Genomic DNA, 22,448 nt, shown 5'->3' with positions numbered 1-22,448 from the left:
CTGGTTGTAGTATTATTGTGGGTTAGGAGTTGTTTAAGATTGGGTGGCTGTCTGTAGGCAATGAAAGGTCTTCCTCCGAGAGCTTGAGAAAGAGAACTGTCATTGTCCAGGAGAGGTTGTAGATCTCTGATGATGCGTTGAACTGTTTTAACTTGGGAGCTGTATGTGATGACTAGTGGAGTTCTGTTATTTTCTTTTTTGGGTCTGTCTTGCAGCAAGTTCTCTCTGGGTATCAGTCTGGCTCTGTTGATCTGTTGTCTAACTTCATCTGCTGGGTATTTTAGTTCTGAGAAGGTTTGCTGTAGATCTCTTAGGTGAGAGTCTCTGTCTGTAGAATTGGAACAGATGCGGCTGTAACGTAGTGCCTGGCTATATACAATGGACTGTTTGGTATGTTTGGGATGGTAGCTAGAGGCATGTAGATATGTTTGTCGGTCAGTTGGTTTACGGTATAAGGTGGTGTCTATGTGTCCATCCTGTATTTTTATAGTAGTGTCCAAAAAATGTATTTCTTGCATAGATTGATTCATTGTAAGGTTGATTGTGGGGTGAAAATCATTGAATTTCTGGTGAAAGGTGTCCAGGGTCTGTTGACCATGTGTCCAGATGATAAAAATATCGTCAATGTATCGTAGGTACAAGAGAGGTTTGAGTGGGTAGGAGTTTAGGAAACGTTGTTCTAAATCTGCCATGAAGATGTTGGCATACTGTGGGGCCATGCGGGTGCCCATTGCTGTGCCGCTGATCTGAAGGAACAGGTCATCACCGAATTTGAAGTTGTTGTGGGTAAGGACAAATTGGCAGAGTTTGGTGGCAAGGTCCGCTGTGGTTTTATCTGAAATGGTGTTCCTTATAGCTTGTAAACCATCGTTGTGTGGGATGTTGGTATACAGAGATTCCACGTCCATAGTAGCTAGTATAGTATTGTTGGGAAGATTATTTAAAGATTGTATTTTCCTCAGAAAATCTGTGGTGTCACGTACATAGCTGGGAGCACTGATGGCATATGGTTTCAGAACAGAGTCCATATAACTGGAGACACCCACTGTAATAGTGCCAATACCTGAAATGATGGGGCGTCCTGGATTTCCTGGTTTGTGTATTTTAGGTAGAAGATAGAAAGTTCCTGGTCGAGGTTCTGTTGGTGTGTTGGTGAGGATCTGTTCTTGGATGTGTGGGGGTAGCTCCTTAACAATCTTGTTCAGTTCTTTCTTGTATTCTTGTGTGGGGTCTGAGTCCAATTTTGTGTAAAAGGCGGTATTGGAAAGTTGTCTGCGAGCCTCCTGAATGTAGTCAGTTTTGTTCATGATGACGACAGCTCCCCCTTTGTCTGCTTCTTTAATTATAATGTTTGGGTTGTTTCTGAGATTATCTATGGCTCTCCTTTCAGCATGGTTTAGATTTTGTTGTAAGCGATGGTGTTTTCTGGTTACATCTGTTTGGATTCTGTGGCGGAAGCAGTCAATGTACAAGTCCAGTGTGGTATTGCGTCCATCAGGAGGGGTCCATGTGGAGTCCCTTTTTGTGTAACACTTTTTCAGTGGTAGTTGGTGGTCCGTGTTCTGTTGGGAGGGTGGTTGTTGTTCTCCAGTGGGTTGAGAGGTGTTGTGTTGTGAAGTTGTTGTTTGTTCTGATTTGTCTTGTTGTTGTGTGTGTTGAAAATACTCCTTCAGGCGTAAACGGCGGAAAAATGTTGGTTTTAAAGTTATTGCTGCTGTTGTTTCTGAAGTTATTGCCTCAGCATCTATTACCTCACGCCAGCCCAGTATCTCAAGTGAATTTGGGGGGAAGTGCCTCCAGTTATGAGGTCAGAAAGTAGTTTTTCTCCCCTGAACGCAGAGGGAATTTTATTCCATCTATGGTTTCAGGTGGGTTAAGCTACTTTTATAAAGCACCATTTGTCCATTTGTTTGCAGATTTGAATGTTCTAGTTTCTGGTAATCTGTCGCCACAGTATCTTGGAAGGGACTTTTGCTGGGGCATCAAGTTCAAGTTGGGCATTTTGGTCAGATTGGTCATTTTAATGAGTTTTTTATTTTATAAAGGTAACCTCATTTGCCTGTTTTCCATTGCCAAATCCTGCCCCCAAAGTACCAATGCAAATGTTAACATATTATATCTTGCATATGAATTAGGAACCTTTTATTAATAGGCATCAGATGAACCCTTATGTCAGGCCCTCTAGCTGTTTTGGGACTACAATTCCCATCATCCCTGACCACTGGTCCTGTTAGTTAGGGATGTTGGGAGTTGTAGTCCCAAAACAACTGGAGAGCCAAGTTTGGCCATGCCTGCCTTATGTCGTAAGTGCATATATCTAAGTTGTATAGCAATACTATAGCAATGCTGAAGACTGCTTCCACTTCCCACCATTGATTTTGAGGTTCAGTAAGGTTATTCCTGGTGGTAAAAATAATTTTATTCCTATGATTGGCATTTGTTCTTTCTCAGTTTTTCCATTCTTTCTTTCCTAGGCGACGGTAAATGCCCGCCCCCAGCGCATCCTTGATACTTCTTCCCTCACACAGTCTGCCCCAGCCAGTCCTACCAACAAGGGCATGCACATACACCAAGTGGGGTAAGTACTACATCTTAAATCCCTTGTTATTCATAGCTGATTTTGTGCTTAAGGAGCAGTGTGTATCTGTGTGCCATGCAGACATTCAGCTGTCTGGAGAGGTAAGCTATGGTATATTTCACATAAGGGGACAATTTAGGACAAATTTCTCTCTCTGTAAAACTGATCTGACAATCCTTGCAATGAAGGCTTCAACACTGCAAAAGTATCCCTCTAAACTGACCCTGACTCATCCCACATTAGAGATGCTTTCAAATCCCTTTGCCAAAAGTTAGTCAGAAGTGACATATACAGTGTCCTACGTAACTCTGTTGAAGCCATCAAAGGAGGAGATTAATCTCTGTGTTGGAAAAAGTGTTGATCTTATCCTGTAATGTCTGAAATGTGACACAAATGGTTTTTCCCTCCCTGAGGCTAGGAGAATGTATTGGGAAGTTGTTGCATTGTCTGTTTCCTAAAACTTATATTCAGTTATTTAAAATGCTACCCTTCAGACATTATAGGATACACACTTTTTCTTGGTTTTTGAATGACCATAACTCTGTAGTAGAGCATCTGCTTTGACTGCGCAAGCTCCTAGGTTCAGGCCCTGGTTATCTCCAAATAAGGCTGAAACCCTGGAGAATTGTTGCCAGTTGCCAGTCACATGAATGGTCTGACTCAGTTCCAGATTGTGAGATTGCGGGGTAGGGGATAATGCACCAAATATAATGCATGGCTTTTAGGTACTAATTAGAAGTGGAAAAAGTTTCTCAGAACATACTTTCTTCATTTGTGCTTAGTAACCCTTCCGTCAGAGAAGGGTTGCAGATAGGGGGACATGATTTTACAACTGCTGCATCAAGGCTTCCGCAGGGATTTCCAACATTAATTTCAAATGTCAGTTTTCCCTTTATAATCTCAACTGGCCAAAGGCCAACTGATACCACTTGGGGGGTGGGGTGGAAAAGCACCTAGTGTTGAAAAGCAGAATGGCTTCACCCACAAGAATAAATAAAGTGGAAAGTGACAGAGAAAACTTAAATTTGTAGTTGCAAAAGGCCATCTTCTTCAGCAGTCTGATTTCATACTCTGCTGGTAAAACGATATCCAGTACAGCAATATTTCCACCCATATTTGATTTCCCATTTCTAGAGGATCTCCACCAACCACCAGCACCAGTAGCTCCAGCTTGACTAATGATGTGACAAAGCAGCCGGTCAACCGGGACCTGTCATCTGTAAGACCTGCAAATGTGGGCAACATGGGGGTGCAATACACTCCACACTCCCACCAGTTTCCTAGGACAAGGAAAATGTTTGACAAGGGCCCAGATCAGGTAAGATCATAGTCTTCCCTGTCTCATTGTACTCCAGTCCCTGAAATAACTCTCATTTGTTTTGCTTCTTCTCCAGTTTTTGCTATGTCATCTTTAATTTTCCTGTAATCCTGGCAATACAAATAAGATATTTATTTATTGTTGTTAGCTTTACAGCTTTAAAAAAAAATCAAAATAAAAAAACAACCACCACCATGTGACTTAACAACAAAACAAAAGACAATAAATGCAACCGATTTATTGCATATAGCAGATTTTTAAAATTGCCCCCCCTAATTTTATCCATGAAATGACCTGTGAAGGTAGGGTAGGCAGAGAGATAGTGACTAGCCCAAGGTCACCTGGTGAGCTTCATAGCTTGAGTCCTTCAGTCCTTTACACTATACAGTGACAAATGCAGCAAGAAAAGAAATGTAGAGTACAAGTTCTGGATGCGGGGGGCGTTGTGGGTTAAACCACAGAGCCTAGGGCTTGCCGATCAGAAGGTCGGCGGTTCGAATTCCTGCAGCAGGGTGAGCTCCCACTGCTTGATCCCAGCTCCTGCCAACCTAGCAGTTCAAAAGCATGCAGTGCAAGTAGATAAATAGGTACCACTCCGGCAGGAAGGTAAACGGTGTTTCCGTGTGCTGCTCTGGTTCGCCAGAAGTGGCTTAGTCATGCTGGCCACATGCTGTGCGCTGGCTTCCTCGGCCAGTAAACCGAGATGAGCACCGCAACCCCAGAGTCATCCTCGACTGGACCTAATGGTCAGGGGTCCCTTTACCTTTACAAGTTCTGGTGCTGATCAATATGAGCGGAAAATACAAGTGAAGGCAGTCCTTCAGATACGATAGTCATAACCTAGTATAATAATGTGATACAGGAAAAATCTCTGGCAGCTAGAAATGTGATACTATGCCTACAATCTTTTCCAGCCTCTCTTCCTCACTGCATATTTTTGCCATTCTTGATGGCATGCAATTTTTCTCCCTGAAAATACGGTTTCCTTTTGTAACCTAATTCTGTTAATGCATCTTGAGAAAGGCTTCTTCATGTGCTACGCTTTTGTGTGAACTTATAGCTTGCAGAATAAACACTGTGGTTTAGTGTTTTAAAGCCTTTTTGAGATAGGTACATATGTAAGGGATCTTTCGGTTGGGCTCTGTCTCTCTGCAGTGTTGACTATAAGGGGAAACACTTGCAGCCGTAAGTCTCAGGAGCCATTCAGGTTACCAGATGCAATTTAGAAGTGGGCTTCTTTTTTCTGTAGTATTTTCATAGAAAGGATATTTGAATGTGGACATGCCAGTTTCTCTTGTCATTTTGGTGTCATTTCACCTTCTGAAATTCTCCCTTTTATACTTCTACTGAAGACACAGGTGCCCTGTTCAGTATTAAAATAGGCACCCTAGAGAATACAGGTCTCTGCCTCTTAGACAGCATTAATATACTTTTCACTAGGCCAGTGTGTGTGTGTGTGTGTGTGTGTGTGTGTGTGTGTGTGTATTTCCTTACAAAGGCCTAAATTCATATGGTTCTTTCAAACAAATACGTACAGCATTTTGGGACAGCACATAGTCCTTAAATTTATTTATTACTTATTATAATATTATAGCAATCTGTGGAATTCTTCTATGGCCCCCTTTCACCTCCCATTTGCATAGTTGGAAACATGTGTCAATGTTGTATTTTCTTATAGGCAGTGGTAGAATTGGAAATAGCACCTGGCCACCTGGCATAGGTAGCAACTTTCATAGAAAATACTGTAAAGCTTGAGGAACCAAGCTGGTAAAAGTTAGGATGGTGTATTAGTGGTTAGAATGTTGGACTAGGACTGGGGAGATTCAGTTTCAGTTCCTCACTCAACCATAAATCTCACTGGGTGCTGTAAAAGCAGTAACATCAGAAGACAAGGACGCATCAAGAATGACAAATGAGAAGTCACTTAAACAAAATTGTATTCATTTGGAAATAATTTGTATAATTGGGTTAAGATCTGGAAAATCAATTTTAGAAATTGGCAAAAATAAATAAATCTTGCCCAAGGTCACACAGTAAGATTTTTTTTGCCAATTTTTACAATCTAAGCAACCTCACAGGGTTGCTCTGAGAATGAAATGGAGCAGGGAAAACCTTGGAAGACAGTGGCATATATAAATGTAATGAGCATTTTCATATATATTTTTCATCCAAGTGGCCTCACCACCATTTTCAGTAGTATGCATATAAGACTGCAAATATGATTGGAGGGCTCCCTCAGCTACTTTGTTCAGTCCTGGCTGTGTGACTCTTTAACAGCATTCTGTACTTGTGTTTGTGAAAAGAGCTTGACTTTATTTGGTTGAGCTTAACAGTGTACGTTGCCCTTGAAAAGGATCACAGGAGAATGTTGGTATCTACCACATAGAAAGATACAAAGGTTGTCAGCCCTAAGAAGTGCTTCCCCTAGTTAGTGTTACCGAAATGGTCAAGATACTTACAAGATACTTTATTACAGGGCATAGCAACTTCTGTGGCATGTAATATTTGAGAGCAAAATATGGCCACATTCCCCCATGATTTGCTTCAGAAATAATATACAGTGGTACCTCTGGTTACGAATGTAATTCGTTCTGGAGGTCTGTTCTTAAGCTGAAACCGTTCTTATCCTGAGGCGCGCTTTCGCTAATGGCACCTCCTGCTCGCATCCTGGGGCAAAGTTCGCAACCGGGAGCAACTACTTCCGGGTTAGCAGAGCTAATAACCTGAAGCGTTAGTAAACAGATGCATTCGTAACTAGAGGTACCACTGTACTAGGCTATCTTCTGATTTGGCGGCGGGGGGCGGGGTTGTTCCAATAGACTATTATTGGATGGTGACATCCTACTGTGGTTGATGTGATATACACTCAGAGAAACCAGGTGTGCAGGTACTGTAACTGAAGCACGTGTACCTTTGTTTCCTCACTTTTCTCTGGACAGACAGCTGATGATGCCGAAGATACCGTGGGGCATAAAAACTTCATGTCAGCAACAATGCAGACGGGGTTTTGCGACTGGAGTGCCAAGTATTTTGCTCAACCGGTGATGAAGGTACAGTCTGCCTTTCTTCTATAAGCCCTTTTTTGAATTGCAGAATCATTTGAATGCACCTCACCCTAAAAATCAAATTACAGTTTGCACATGTACACACATGCACACACACGCGTGTGCACACACACACACACACACACACACGCATATTCACACTGCCAAGTTCTCATTCACGGCCCTCTCTCTCTCTCTCTTTGTTCATTTACTTTCTGTTCCAGGAGTTGAGCATTTATTTATTTATTTTAAACACACACACAAAAAACACCCAGCAGCTATTGATTCCTTCTCTTCAGTAATAGCCTGGCATGCAGATGGATAAATATTGCAGGCTTCATTCACAGAATGCTTTGTAACTGCTTGTCAGTTTTGTGCTTTAGCTAACACTTCCCAGCTCATGCTGAATCCATCCTGTATGGTTTTATCAGCAGTACGAAAATAATACATGTGTGTGGAAGGGGTGTGGTGGTTTGTATTGTACTCATTTTTTCATAAGCATGCCCCTGCTTCTGCCACATTCAGAGTCCTGCCATTGGAACCCTATGATTATGCTGCAAACTGAAGAAAGGCATGGGGCATGAAAGTCAGTGGTTACATATGTTTATAGCCAGTGCTGGATTAATGCACAAGCTAAGTAAACTACAATTTAGGGCTCAGATTATGAGGGGCCTCTAAATACAAAACACACATACAAATCCCCCCCCAAAGATTTCTAAAGTTTTTATGATCTGTTAAAACACACAGGAGAACATATATTTTTGTTCTGATGTGACAATAACATATTTAGTACCATATTTATCATACTGTGATTATAAATCAGCTATCATTGGGTGACATCCATGGCTGTGCTCTCAAAAAAAATCATGAAAGAAAGTGTTTTACATTTTGTGTTATGTGCAGAACACACACAATAGATGCTGTGTGGACTCTTCCACTTAGTAAGTGATAGACTTCATGTTTAACGGCTCTTGTGCTGCTCTAAAAACAAATAATATGTGCTAAGAGGGTACATTATATAGAAACAGGAATACTGCAAGATAGTTTGTTAGTTTTTAATTGCATCCTCACTTATGTACCAGTATAAATTCAAATATAAAAGTGTATTATTTCATTGTCTTTTCTGTTAGAATAGTACACATTTGGAGGTAATGCTATGGGCTCTCTTGATCATGACACAGTTTAGGGCCTCCGTCTTAGCCCTGTTTGTAGTGCCACTTGTTGCAAAAAGGTATAATGGGCCATATTGGGTGGTAGCAAGAACCTATATGTGGATCAACAGGATTGCAGGCTCCCTTTCCACATACACAGCACACCATAAAGGATGGCAGATCTCTTTCCACAGCCATGGGATCCCATTCTACCATACAAGATTCTGGGTACTTAGTGTGGCAGCTACTCTCTAGTTCAGGCATGGAGCAGGTTATGTTATCAGGGCAGCTTTGTTGCCTACAATCAAGCAGTCATAGTAGAAAGTAAAATGACTTGCACATCCTCTGTACCTAATGATAAGCCAAATTGTGGCTTAGTGCAAATGCACAGACTCCCAAAGAGATTGTGGCCCCTTAGCTCCTCCCTGGTTGTTTTCCTGCTGTGCTGCACAGAACTAAGCATGACATAGTGTGTTTTCCAGACCTGGACTCGTGGTTTAGCTCTCCTAGTCAACCCATGAGCTATAAACCATAGGGCAAACCTTGGTTCATGGTTAGTCTGGAGAGATATAAACCATATACTCAAGTTCAGTAGACATGCCAAGCCATGGCTTAGCTGCAGCAGCAGAATGACCAGTGAGGAGCAAAGTGGCTGCAATCTCCTCTCCTAGGGCTCACATATTCACCGAAAGCCATTGTTTTTGAAGCTGGTGATTCAGAGCTCACAGGGCACAAAGCTGGTGGTTTGGAGCACATATAATCTGAGGCTGGTGGTCCTGAGTCCACACAGCCTAAGGCAGAAGCTTCACATATGCTGTCCCCTGAGCCTAACCCACCAGAGGAATCTAGTGCCTTCCACACTACCACAGCTGCCCCACTGTGCAGGAAGCACACCAGGCAGGAGGCCACAGAATTCACAGAAAATGTAAGCCAAATTTACCATCAAGTATGCATTCAATGGGACGCGGGTGGCGCTGTGGGTTAAACCACAGAGCCGAAGACTTGCTGATCAGAAGGTTGGCGGTTCAAATCTCCATGACGGGCTGAGCTCCTGTTGCTCGGTCCCTGCTCCTGCCAACCTAGCAGTTTGAAATCACGTCAAAGTGCAAGTAGATAAATAGGTACCGCTCCGGTGGGAAGGTAAACGGCGTTTCCGTGCGCTGCTCTGGTTCGCCAGAAGCGGCTTCGTCATGCTGGCCACATGACCCGGAAGCTGTACGCCAGCTCCCTCAGCCAATAAAGCGAGATGAGCACCGCAATCCCAGAGTCAGCCACGACTGGACCTAATGGTCAGGGGTCCCTTTACCCTTTAGCTATATGCATTCAATAGAAAGCTGCAGCCAGTCCTATACCATGTGTATGGGAAAGACAACAAGGCAGTTTGGCTCCTTGTGCTTGCCAGCTTCCAGGTGGATTGATGGGGTTGGGGGGGTTGGAAAGGAGATGAGCTGGAAGGGACCTGTCAGGGCTGCCTCAAGTCTCAGCTCACAAAAGACCAACGCCAATCTCTTCTTATATACAAAAGTGTTTATTGCAGTTCATTGTTTGCTTCACATCCGAGGCGCGCAGCCCTACGTCTGTTACGCTTAGACCGCTGAAGTCCCCTCTGAGTCAGTCCCTCCCCTGCACCAGTTTAAGAAGCTTGCGCTGCTCCACCTCTTCCTCTCTTTCCTTTTCCGCAGGGTCTTCCTGCCCCCTGGGGTTTCGCCCCTCCTGGATTCCCCTGACGTGGAATCCCCAGACTGCTCTTCCCCCCTCCTGCGGGCTTTGGGACCTGGCTCTTCCTCCGGGCTCCCTGTACTTCCGCGCGCCTCTACATTTGAACTTGGCGCGCGCGCCCAACCTCTAACCTTCCTTTTGACAGTTACACTACTCCCTTCACTACTCCCCTCCCCTTCCGGGAGGGTGGCTTGCTTCGACCTCCCTCCTTTCTCTGCTGCCGGAGCTGCTTCCCCTGATACACTGGAACCTCCACCCCCTTCGCTGCACTCTGGCGGGGAGGCTGGTCCTGACGCCCAGCTGCCACTTTGGGATCCCCTGCTGGCCCCCTGTTCCTGACACGTCCCCCCTGGGGCTCCCCTGGCCCTGACCACCGGCGCCCCCTTCTGGGAATCCTCTGATTTGCTGGAAAGACTCATGGAATCTCTTGAGTCATTGTCATCCTCTTCCTCGCTGTCCTGGGATTCATCCCCTTCGCTCTCCATCTCCTGCCTACCCTGTGCCTCTGTCCCTGAACCCCTGACAGGACCGTTTCCCTTTTATTCCAAGGAGGACAGCAAGGAGTAAGAGGACACCAGGACAGAGAGAGATTGTAAGGGAGGAAATGTCGCAGCAACATCAGAGAAGGTGTAAAAGTGATAGATGGCTTGCAGGAGGGAGGGTAGGCAAGCCCCTGTGATTAACTGGCCTGTAAACAAGGCATTTGGAGGCAGTGTTCCCCAGCCATTTTTGATGGCCCACCAAGAAGGAAACAAACTAAAAAATGAAGAAAACCTCATGAGAAAGAGCCCAACTATTGCACAGTGCAAGTCATTCAGTCTGCTTTCTGGACCTCGAGAATGAGGGCTCTAGTCCCATTCAGCCATGGACCTTGGATGACAACCTTTCAGCCCGTATTTCCATTAGTAAAAACAGGAATAATAGCAGCCTGCCTCACAGAATATGAATGAGAGGTGGGTTGTACGCCAAACAATGCTTTATAAATTATGTATAATAATGACACCAAAATCATCACAATGGTACAGGGAAGGACAGCTTCTAAGCAGCTGTCTGCATACTTGCTGCAAACAGCTGTGTTTTCTGTATCTTTCCTTGCTAATTACTACAGAGGTTTGTGTTCAAAGAAAAACTTGCTCCCTCCCCTCTCATCATGCTTCTATTCATCTCCACAGTAAAGAGGCAGTGCTGAATTCATGATTCTGGAATTTACATCTAATACCGTGAGCAAGCTAATGCTATGCCTCTGACTGTTGCCGAAATGCCAAACCTTCATTGTGCATTTTGCACATTATATCTAACCTACACACAAGCAAGGTGAAGTGGGAAGAGAGCTGGGCTGGGGTGGGTTCAAGATTTGAGCACAAGAATGTAGGCCAAATACAGCACAATCTTTCAGCTCACATGCTATGTTGAGCAACGTTATGTTCATATTTTATTTGTGTGCCATGAGGGTTAACAAACAATTTTTCTCTGATCCAGATAGCACTTGAGCTTCCTGGGAGAGTTGCAGTGATTAAGTATTCTGCCTGTCTGTTGTCCCAGAGGGACATCAACAACAAACTTTTTTTAAAAATGCCAGTTTTTGCTTGCTGTGTAATTAAAGCCTCTGCTTTTCAACAGCAAGGGCAGAACTGTTGGTGTCTCACTCTCTTTGCTGTTTCTAGCTGTATTAATGTTGAAGCAACACTGGAACATGTTGCCTTAAGTAAAAGCTTTCTAATCCAGGAGGGAGGTCAGCAAGTCACATAATCTTCTTGGACCAAGAGTTGACCTTGCTTCATTTCATGCATCTTTGGGGTTTCCATTTGTCACCAGGCTGTTTATCTACAATCTGAATTCATTGGCATCCATATGTCTTGAGAGAGAATGGAAGAGTGTGCCATTGGAGTCAAACTGTTAGAGAGTTACAGTGCTTGCCGTGGCTGTAGAGAACAACACAAAGTTGGTCTACCAATGGGCCTGGTGCCTGAAGCCAATTCCCCATAGAATTGGGGGTCCTGCCATCTTTCATCTGTGGACATTACCAATCTAGTGTAGACATCACTGAGACAGAAGTGTGAACATGCTGGGAAGGTAACATTGGAACAACACATCTTTGAGACTGTCCTGCCATGTGGTACCCCTGGTTCTTCCTGATACAGCACATGTGGAAAGCATCAATGGAAAAGGTTGCTGGTTATGGTGGAGCCCAGTTAAACAAAATTGTCTACCACCTCAAGCCTGGGGTCAGAAATGCTGGTGCATGGTGTACTAGCAAGACCCTGACCCAAGATGTTAGGCCGATGGTCAGACCAAACTCCATGCAGGCTTGGAAAAACATTTGATGAGTCTCTGCAGAGCTTCCTCAAGTCTTCGTCATCTGCAAACAACATCTCTCAGATAAGAACCCACCACACTTTTGTCTTGGTGTGGAGACATGCCACATTGAACAGACCCCCCCCCCCCCATCTTCTGTCAAGCTGAAGGCATAGAAGAGCAACAGAGAGAAGAACATGCCAAAGAGAGTTGGGGCAAGAACACAGCCCTCCTTCATACTGCTCTTTAAAGGGAAGGTGTCTGAGGATGAAGCATCATACTGGATTGTGCCACACATGTTCTCGTGGAAGGACATGGCCATTTTGTGGCGCTTAGATGGGCATCCTATCTTGTTGAGCAGTGTGAAGAGTACTTTTCAGCTGATAAGGTCAAAGCCCTTCATCAGGTCTATGCAATCTGAATTAGAACTCAGGAAACTCAAGGGCTGGTATTCTTTGGCTTCATTTTAAAATCACAAGAACATAAAAAGCACCCTTCTCGCCCCCATAATAACATATCCTCATGCATCACAGATGCATTTATAGAACAAAACTAAGGAGACACGCTGAAGGTTCTCATGAATTAGACTAGGCAATTGAAATTTGAATTGTGAGCATCCATCCAAAGCAGCACAAGTTTCTGGATGTAAGGTTCTTAGTTAGAGGTTGTGTTCATAGTGATGAGTTGCCAGAAATTCATGCCAATTCATACTGGCATGACAACTTCCTGTGTTGCACCTGTGTGTGTGTGTGTGTATGTGTGTGTGTACACATGTATATCTTCCAAAATTACTCTGCTACAGTATTTTATGCACAGTCTGTCAGCTGAAGAGGGAGCAGAAATAAATGTCTCCCTATAGGCAGTACAATAGATTTCTTGCATGCTGGGTAATGTAAAAAGGCTGAAATATGTCTTGCAATGAATTCATATAACTTTGCTTGCAAGAAGCAGGCACATTCATCGCATTAGATAGGCAAGACTACAGTTATTAAAATAAGAATTATGTATGTACTTTGAGTTGTCAGGGGGTGGTATTAACTGGTCCGCTGAACGTGCCCCCCTTCCCAGTGCTTTGAGAACCACTTGAACAGGCAGATTCATGGAGGATGAGTCTTATCAATGGATGACAATATAGAACCTCCAGGTTCAAGATAAGCTTCCCCCTAAATTTCTGTGGAGCCACAAATCGGCAAAGGCTGTTGGTTCATGTCCGCAATCAGTGTCTGCGGTCTTGGGTTCAAAAATGTTAAAGTGCAGCAGTGTAAGGCACTGAACAGCCACTGCTGCTGCTCCAGAAAATACTTACTAAAAAACGAACGAACAGAGGAGGGCATAATAAGATAACAAGTGGCATCAGACAACTAAACAAAATATTGCCGTGCATTTTGAATAGTGCTGTACTTTATAGGCTCAGGGTTGAGAGAGCTTTTCCCCCCCCCAAGCTGGCCCTAAAACTTCATATACAGTTGTATGGTGGGTAGGTGGGTGTTGTGTGAGTATGAAGCCCTCTATTGTCATGCTTCAACACAACAAATCCCAGAGCTGTGTGGTATGATATGTACAGAAGAGTTCAGCAAAGCGGGGCGGGAGTGGGGATATGTACCTGAGGGCCTCTGTTAGCTGATCCCATTTTCAGTCCTCTATTCCAGCTTCTTCTTTTCTTTTCTTTTCATTACAGTAACCTACCTTGTTGGTAGTGAGCACACATAGCTCTTGCTGGGCTTTCTGGGGGAGAAATATTTTGTGAAGCAACAAAGACACGGACACCCAACAGACCTGTGTGCGCTTAGTGCCTCCAGGAGGCCCAGAATGGACATGTGAATAATCCATGTATTTCTCCAAAACCAGAATTTATAAGCACCAGCCAAAATATCACGAACTAGTGAGCTAAGTTTTAGTTCTAGCTCTTCATCTGGCTAGGTGGTATCCAAATGGGAGGTGGGGGCAAGGGAAACAAGATTTAAAAGTACAAAAATTAGACTGCATGTTTTAATCACGTGATCAGCATTTCATTTCTATTCCAAGATGAAATTACAGACTGAATTAGTTTCTGCTAGGTGCTGCAGGTATCAGGTTACACCTGGGTTTTGGAATAAAGAAACAATGGCTGACACCCCCCCCTTTTTTTTAAGAACATAAAACTTGTTACTGAGATCTCTGTCAATATTTTTTCTGTATACCCAAGAGCCCTACTGGTCATCAGAGCAAAACACTAACTGGCTCTATATTCAAGCAATTTTTTTTCTTAATCACAACATGTTTTACAGGTGGATTTGCAGTTCCCCAGTTTTTTGGTTTTTTTAAATTGAACCACCAAGAGAATTTGCCAGGTAATAAAACATTTGGTACTTCATCAACTACAGCACAAATGCAGTTAATTTTCTCTTGATACCCATAGCTACACAGGCATTGAAACATTTGGAAATGTTACTACTTTAATTACTAATTAGCTTCAAGCTGTTGGTCCAACTACTTTGGCCAAACTGACTTCTATGTGCTTGTTTCCAAGTCTAGAGAACAGTACGTAGATGTTTTAAAAATAAAAGAATTAGGATATTGCTATCTTTATTTTACCATTCAGAGTGGGTAATATATTAACTCCCAATGATTATTAAAAACATTTATCTACTTTCTGAGAATAGCTGTTCGCCAGAGTGGTGCCTTATTAATCTAATAAATCACTCCAGATGGCCAATCAAAATGCATCTTTCTGTGCACACAGGGTGTGTGTTTTTAGTGTGAGTACTTCAGTTTGATTTTTTTCTTTAAGTAGAAGTTTAAGAATATTTGGAGTGCTTTGAATAATTACTTGTTGCTGAATGGAGAACTACAACACAGTTCTAGAGAGAGATTTGTCCAGCAATAACTATTTACTACCATAGATATGAGGCACATTCCAGCAAGAATTTTCCTTCCACAAGCTGCACTGGAAATAGATGTCCCATTTCTTTCATCAGGGCTTACAGGAATATATATATACAAAAGGGTTTTGAGTAGTAAGAGAATTTTATCCATATTTTAAAATTACTGCAATCCTATATAACGTGTTCATTTTTACCTCATATTCCCTATCACCACTAATATTGAAGCGTTATAGCATTTCCCCCGGAACTGAATTTTATTGAGATGTTTGAAATAAAACAGGTGGATTGATATCTCACAGATCATACTCATAGGGCTGTCCCATCATTTGACTTGCTTTCTTGGAAATAGAATTTGGTCTGCAGTCTGCTCCTATGCATATGTACTCAAAAGTGTGCCCCATCTGTTCTGTGGGGATTACTCCCAGGTAAGTGTACTTAGGATTGCCACCTTAGAAACCTTCAGCCAGCATTGTGGTTGATTTTAAATACCCATGTACACAAATAGCCCAAATCAAGGGTGAATATGCTCCTCACACTGTCTCTCCCCATCTTTCCCTCCCCTGCACAATCCTCTCCCTCAACCATCTCCTTTCTTTGCCCTTCCACCACCATCCCCACAATCTCTCATGAGTCCACTCACTACTTCTCCACTCTCCTGTCCATCTCTCTTCTTCTCTCTTCTCTCCTACCACACAATTGCTCATCTCCACTTGCTTGCTTTCTCTCACACACAAAGGCAGGTCTTGTTCATGACAAGACATCACGAGCAATATAAGCATACCATCGCAAAGGTTTGGCTCTAATTCAGGAAACATTAGAAAATGCTTATCCAATTTTGGGAAGGTGTATTGGCAGTTTTTACATAATACTGGTGAACTCTATGAATCCAAACGCCACCTGGCCACAGTTACAGCCTGGCATTCAAAAATGAAATGTTCTGGGGAACAATAGTGCATCACTCTTTCACCATCCATTGCTCCCCACCCCATAACTCATCCTCCCCCAAACTGCTTTTCTAGGAGGAGTTTGAGACCTGTGCTTCCAGTGGAAAAACCTGTGATTCCATATAGAATCATAGAACTGTAGAGTTGGGACCCTGAGGGTCATCTAGTCCTGGAATCTCATCTAGATCATACATGACATTTGGCCATTCAACTTCTGCTTAAAAACCTCTAGAATCCAGTATTAAAGATCCCATCCAAGGGATGTGCAGTATACCTTTATGCTTGCTTCTTTCTCTACCTACCACTATCTTTTGCATTTTGCTCATGTTGCATAAAAAGTCGATTTGGGAGCCTGTTAACAGAGGTTTCATGGACACCGCACATGCTGTATCCTATAGGGTGTTCTTCACCAAAGATAGTTAAAAAAAAAAAAATCCTAACACTACACTGAACAATAATTAGTGTCTATGAAACAAAAGCTAGCACTGCACATATCCAAGGAGCAAAATTGGTATATGCCATCAGTTGCAGCTGTGCTGTTTTCCTGGTTATTCCATAGTTCATCTAGCTGAGCTTGACATTCTTACAATCTATATAGTTCTCTAGAGTTATGTGGAATAGTCTCCTGAAAATGCTGCACGTGGCACATTCAGGAATAAAGAATCCTGTTTTGTTCCTGCTGCCTTCTGAGAATTTCAGCTGCCTGCATTTAAACACACACACCATGAAATGTGAACTAAATGTAGATAGGAGAGAGAGCCTAGATCCTTATGCCAAGACTCTGCTAGGAAACACAAGTAGCAGGCAGGGTGACTGAGTAGATGCTCTTGTGAGGAATACATGCAAAAGGGGCTGCAAGTACACCTAATTTCTGTAAGGTTTGGTGTGGAAGGGAACATTCTTTCCCTGAGAAATAGGCCTTATGCTTCTATGCACTGACTGGTGGCATTACAAATCATTGGCATCAGTCAGTGTTCGATTTATGGAAAAGCAGAACAAGGTTTGTTTCAGAAAAGAGTGTAGTGTTTTGCTGGTAGTGCTTTAACCGATACTTAACAGCAATGCTCAGGTAATCATAGATCCAGCCCCACTCCCACCTCAAGAGTTCTGAAAACATTTAAAGTTGGGGAAGTGCAGTATTGGTGTTGCCCCTGTGTCTGACTGCAACTTTTAGGATCTTTTATGTTTAATGCAGGCAACATATGAACAAAAATATACACTCACACCCTAGCCTCAATAGCCACAGGTTGCCCACCTCAGCTCCACAGTGGCTCTGGCTCTGTTCAACTGATGGAGGATTTAGCGCCTTAGGAAATTGTTTCATCACTGTGAAACCAGCAGAGATCTCCCTATAACATTATTTATTGCTGCAAGGAGAAAATCCATCCTCTGTCCTTATTTCCACAACCCCTTGCTGACTGTTTCCATCTTGATATGGATAAAGCGGAGAACAACTTCATTGGCTTTCACATGGCACTGCTCAGTGGGATACTTCTGAATTGTAATTGGTTTCTGTCTGAGTGGAAGCTAAGAGGTGTTAGAAATCTGTAGTGTGTCATGATCCTAATCATGTAACACTATTCCAGACACCCACACACCTCTGGGAGACCCACATAGAAGTGAATAGAACAGAACAGAAGCTTGTCTTTTGTTTACTATAGAAAGACTTTTCTAAAGTAAAAAAAAATGACTGCAAGGAGAGAACAAACATAGTGTGAGAATAGGCCTGCTGGATTGAGCCAATGGTTCATCTAGTCTATCATCCTTCATCTGGGAAGCCCACAAGTATGGCATGAGTGCAACAGCCATCCTCCACTGATTGCCCCCCAACAGCAAAAACTGTTTTACAATTCCATTACTGCCTCGGAAGGTAGAGATCGCAGTAGGTTTCATTACTAATGGCTGTTAATAGTCCTAACACTCAATAAATTTGTCCTGTCTTTTTAAAGCCATCTGTTGTTGTTGTTTAGTCGTTTAGTCGTGTCCGACTCTTTGTGACCCCATGGACCAGAGCACGCCAAGCACTCCTGTCTTCCACTGCCTCCCGCAGTTTGGTCAAACTCATGCTGGTAGCTTCGAGAACACTGTCCAACCATCTCGTCCTCTGTCGTCCCCTTCTCCTTGTGCCCTCAATCTTTCCCAGCATCAGGGTCTTTTCCAGGGAGTCTTCTCTTCTCATGAGGTGGCCAAAGTATGGGAGCCTCAGCTTCAGGATCTGTCCTTCCAGTGAGCACTCAGGGCTGATTTCCTTCAGAATGGATAGGTTTGATCTTCTTGCAGTCCATGGGACTCTCAAGAGTCTCCTCCAGCACCATAATTCAAAAGCATCAATTCTTCGGCGATCAGCCTTCTTTATGGTCCAGCTCTCACTTCCATACATCACTACTACTATGTATGGAAGTATGTATACTAAGTATATATGGAAGTATGTATACTAGTATGTATACTAAGCCATGACGAAGGGGCTTGAATAACTTAGAGAAGCTATGAGCTATGCCGTGCAGGGCCACTCAAGATGGACAGGTCATAGTGGAGAGTTTTGACCAAACGTGATCCACCTGGAGCAGGAACCGGCAAGCCACTCCAGTATCCCTGCCAAGAAAACTCAATGGACAGGAGGAGAAGTAAAATAATTACATCATGGCTCTGCAACTACTAAGTTGGAATTGTAATGGCTTGAACTCTCCCCAGAAAAGGAGATCTGTGTTTCATTTATTAAAAAAGGAACAATTGGACTTGATTTGTCTACAAGAAACACATATAACAAGGTTACACAGGAAACTATTGATAAATAAAAGACTTGGTCAGGAGTTTATTTCATCGGACAAGGTTAAAAAAAGAGGGGTAGTGATTTATGCAAAGGACAGATTATCACCGAAATTTATTTTTAAAGATGACCAAGGAAGATTTGTGGCAATTGAAATTCAAACACAAGGAGAAAATTTTTTGATAGTAGGAATCTATGCACCAAATGAGGGGAAATCTGATTTTTTTAAGAAGTTGCATGAGACTCTGATGGACTATTTGGATTACAACATGATTTTGATGGGAGACATGAATGGTGTGGTATCTACACATATGGACAAGGCACAAAGACAGGTAGTCACTAAGGATGGTAGACTACCGAAAACTTTTTTTGAGATGACAGACAACTTGGACTTAGTTGACATTTGGAGAACAAGGAACCCCATGGCTAAAGAGGGAACCTTCTTTTCTGAAGCCAAAATGACATGGACAAGAATTGACCAAATATGGGTAACTAGAGGAATGGCACCAAAGACAAGAAAGGTGGAAATCTGCCCAAAAACCTGCTCCGACCATAATGCTGTTAAGATGGAAATGAAACTAACACCAACTGGCTCCTTTAGATGGAGGATGAATGACACCTTATTTAGAGATGAAGAAGTGCTTAAGAAGGCCCAAAAAACCTTGAGAGACTATTTTGAGATAAATATGAGCACCAATGTGGAAAAAAGAGTAATCTGGGACGCAAGTAAAGCGGTTATGAGAGGGTTCTTGATAGAACAGAATGCATTAAAGAAGAGAATTCAAAATGAGAAGAAGGATAAAATATTGGAGAAAATAAAGGAAAGTGAAAAAAGATTGAGAACAAAACCAAAGTCTCAAGAGATTCTGAGAGAAATAAAGTTATATCAAGTGCAATATATGAAAATGATGAATCAGGAGATAGAATGGAAAATCAAACAAATGAGACAAAAGACATTCGAGTCGGCTAATAAATGTGGGAAACTATTGGCTTGGCAAATGAAAAAAAGACAAAAATTAAATACAGTTACAAATTTAGAAGTGGAAGGAAGGAATATACAGAACCCAGCTGAGATTAGAAATTGTTTCCAGAGGTACTTTAAACAATTATATACACAAGGGCCACTGAAAGAAACTGATGTAGATCGATTTTTGAAAACAAACGGATTACAAAAAATCTCTCAAGAAAATAAATTAATGTTGAACTATAAAATAACTGAACAGGAGATAGAAGGTGCCAATCAAAATATGCAATTGGGTAAATCTCCAGGACCGGATGGACTGACTTCTAGATATTACAGATCCTTGAAAGAATGGCTAGTACAACCCTTGAAAGAGGTCTGTAATGAAATAATGGAGGGGAAAAGGGCACCAGAGTCGTGGAAAGAAGCTTATATTACACTTCTACCGAAAACAGAGACTGAAAAGACGCAGCTTAAGAACTACCGCCCCATATCATTACTTAATGTGGATTACAAAATTTTTGCAGACATTTTGGCTAAGAGACTGAAAAAAGTGTTGATGGAAGAGATTCATAAAGATCAAGCGGGCTTTCTCCCGGGTAGACACTTGTCCGACAATATGAGGAACATAATTGACATTTTGGAGAAACTAGAAGTGAACATAAACACTAAAGCAGTTTTGATATTTGTGGACGCGGAGAAAGCTTTTGACAACATTTCTTGGAGTTTTATGAAGAAGAACCTACAGGGTATGGGGGTAGGCCAAGGCTTTGAAAATGGTATAAGTGCAATTTATTCAGAACAAAAGGCTAAATTAATTGTAAATAATGTGGTGATGGAAGAATTTAAGATAGAAAAAGGGACACGACAAGGTTGCCCAATTTCCCCACTGCTTTTTATTTCGGTCCTGGAGGTTTTGCTGAACATGATTAGAAGGGACCAGTTGGTTAAAGGTATACAGGTCGGAGCCAAACTGTACAAATTGAGAGCATTTGCAGATGACTTAGTACTGATGCTACAGGAGCCAGAATCTAGTACCAAAAGGGTTTTAGAATTGATTCAAGAATTTGGTCAAGTTGCAGGATTTAAATTGAACAAGGTAAAAACTAAGGTTTTAGAGAAAAATTTAACACCAATAGAGAGAGAGAGGTTTCAGAATGAGACAGGTTTAACAGTGGTTAAGAAAGTTAAATACTTGGGGATCAACTTGACAGCAAAAAATGGGAACTTATTTAAAGATAACTATGAAAAATGTTGGGTTGAAGTGAAAAAAGATTTAGAAATTTGGTCAAATTTGAAGCTTTCACTGCTGGGCCGTATTGCTGCGGTTAAAATGAATGTATTGCCTAGAATGTTGTTTTTGTTTCAAACATTGCAAATTGTGGACAAAATGGACTGTTTCAAGAGGTGGCAGAGAGATATTTCTAGATTTGTCTGGCAGGGCAAGAAGCCCAGAATAAAATTTAAAATACTAACAGATGCAAAGGAAAGAGGTGGATTTGCCCTGCCAGACCTCAAACTTTATTATGAATCAGCAGCTTTTTGCTGGTTGAAAGAATGGCTGCTTCTTGAAAACACTGACATTTTGGATCTAGAAGGCTTTAACAATGTATTTGGATGGCATGCATATCTGTGGTATGACAAGGTCAAAGCACATAAAGCATTTAAAAACCATATTGTCAGGAAAGCACTGTTTAATGTTTGGATAAGATACAAGGATTTATTGGAAAATAAAACCCCAAGGTGGCTGTCACCGATGGAAGTGAAAGCTCTGAAAAAGCTCAATATGGAGGTCAAATGGCCGAAATATTGGGAAATTTTGGAGCAAGATGGAGATAGACTGAAATTGCAGAGTTTTGAAAAATTAAAAAACAAAGTGCGAGACTGGCTTCATTATTATCAGATAATGGAGGCATATAATTTGGACAAGAAAATCGGCTTCCAGGTGGAAAAATCAAAATTAGAAACAGAATTGTTAGAACCCAAAACTAAGAATTTGTCAAGAATGTATAACTTGCTGTTGAAATGGAATACTCAGGATGAAACGGTGAAATCTGCTATGATTAAATGGGCACAAGACGTTGGACATAATATTATGTTTGCTGACTGGGAACAGTTGTGGACCACAGGTATGAAATTTACGGCATGTAATACCTTAAGAGAAAATATTATGAAAATGATATACAGTGGTGCCCCGCAAGACGAATGCCTCGCAAGACGGAAAACCCGCTAGACGAAAGGGTTTTCCATTTTGGAGGTGCTTCGCAAAACGAATTTCCTATGTGCTTGCTTCGCAAGACGAAAATGTCTTGCGAGTTCCTGCGGGGTTTTTTTCCTTCCCCCCCCTTTTTCCCAAGCCGCTAAACCGCTTATCAGCTGATGGCTAAGCCGCTTAACAGCTGATGCTAAGCCGCTTATCAGCTGATCGTTAAGCCGCTTATCAGCTGATCGTTAAGCCGCTTATCAGCTGATCCACTAAGCCCGCTAAGCCGCTAATACTGTAGCACTGATCCGCTAAACCGCTAATGGGCTTGCTTCGCAAGACAAAAAAACCCGCAAGACGAAGACACTCGCGGAACGGATTCTTTTCGTCTTGCGAGGCACCACTGTACAGTTGGTACATAACCCCAGTCAAGCTTGCAAAAATCTATCATGTGCCTGATAATAAATGTTGGAAATGTAAAGAAACTGAAGGTACATTTTTTCACCTTTGGTGGACGTGCCGAAGGATTAAGGCTTTCTGGGAGATGATCTATAATGAACTAAAAAAGGTATTTAAATATACCTTCTTGAAGAAACCAGAGGCC

General features: G+C 42.3%; 1 protein-coding gene and 1 pseudogene across 3 annotated transcripts in view; one reads left to right on the top strand and one right to left on the bottom strand.

Moving 5' to 3' along the window:
• The window catches only part of LOC308470661 (cytochrome c pseudogene), a 351,629-nt pseudogene that overhangs the window by 87,279 nt on the left and 241,902 nt on the right, over nucleotides 1-22,448 (bottom strand). The window lies entirely within an intron of this gene.
• RPTOR (regulatory associated protein of MTOR complex 1) overlaps nucleotides 1-22,448 on the top strand; it is a 313,545-nt gene that overhangs the window by 248,217 nt on the left and 42,880 nt on the right. For both annotated transcript variants that reach the window (XM_080993602.1, XM_080993601.1), the window contains exons 22-24: nucleotides 2,475-2,578; nucleotides 3,713-3,896; nucleotides 6,836-6,946. In XM_080993602.1, the coding sequence (XP_080849728.1) occupies nucleotides 2,475-2,578; nucleotides 3,713-3,896; nucleotides 6,836-6,946 (399 nt within the window). The remainder of the gene's footprint in view (nucleotides 1-2,474; nucleotides 2,579-3,712; nucleotides 3,897-6,835; nucleotides 6,947-22,448) is intronic.

Source organism: Podarcis pityusensis (genome assembly GCF_964106645.2).
Source record: "Podarcis pityusensis genome assembly, chromosome: 2".
In the NCBI taxonomy this organism is placed as follows: Eukaryota; Metazoa; Chordata; class Lepidosauria; order Squamata; family Lacertidae; genus Podarcis; species Podarcis pityusensis.
This window is presented reverse-complemented; position numbering and strand designations above follow the sequence as displayed.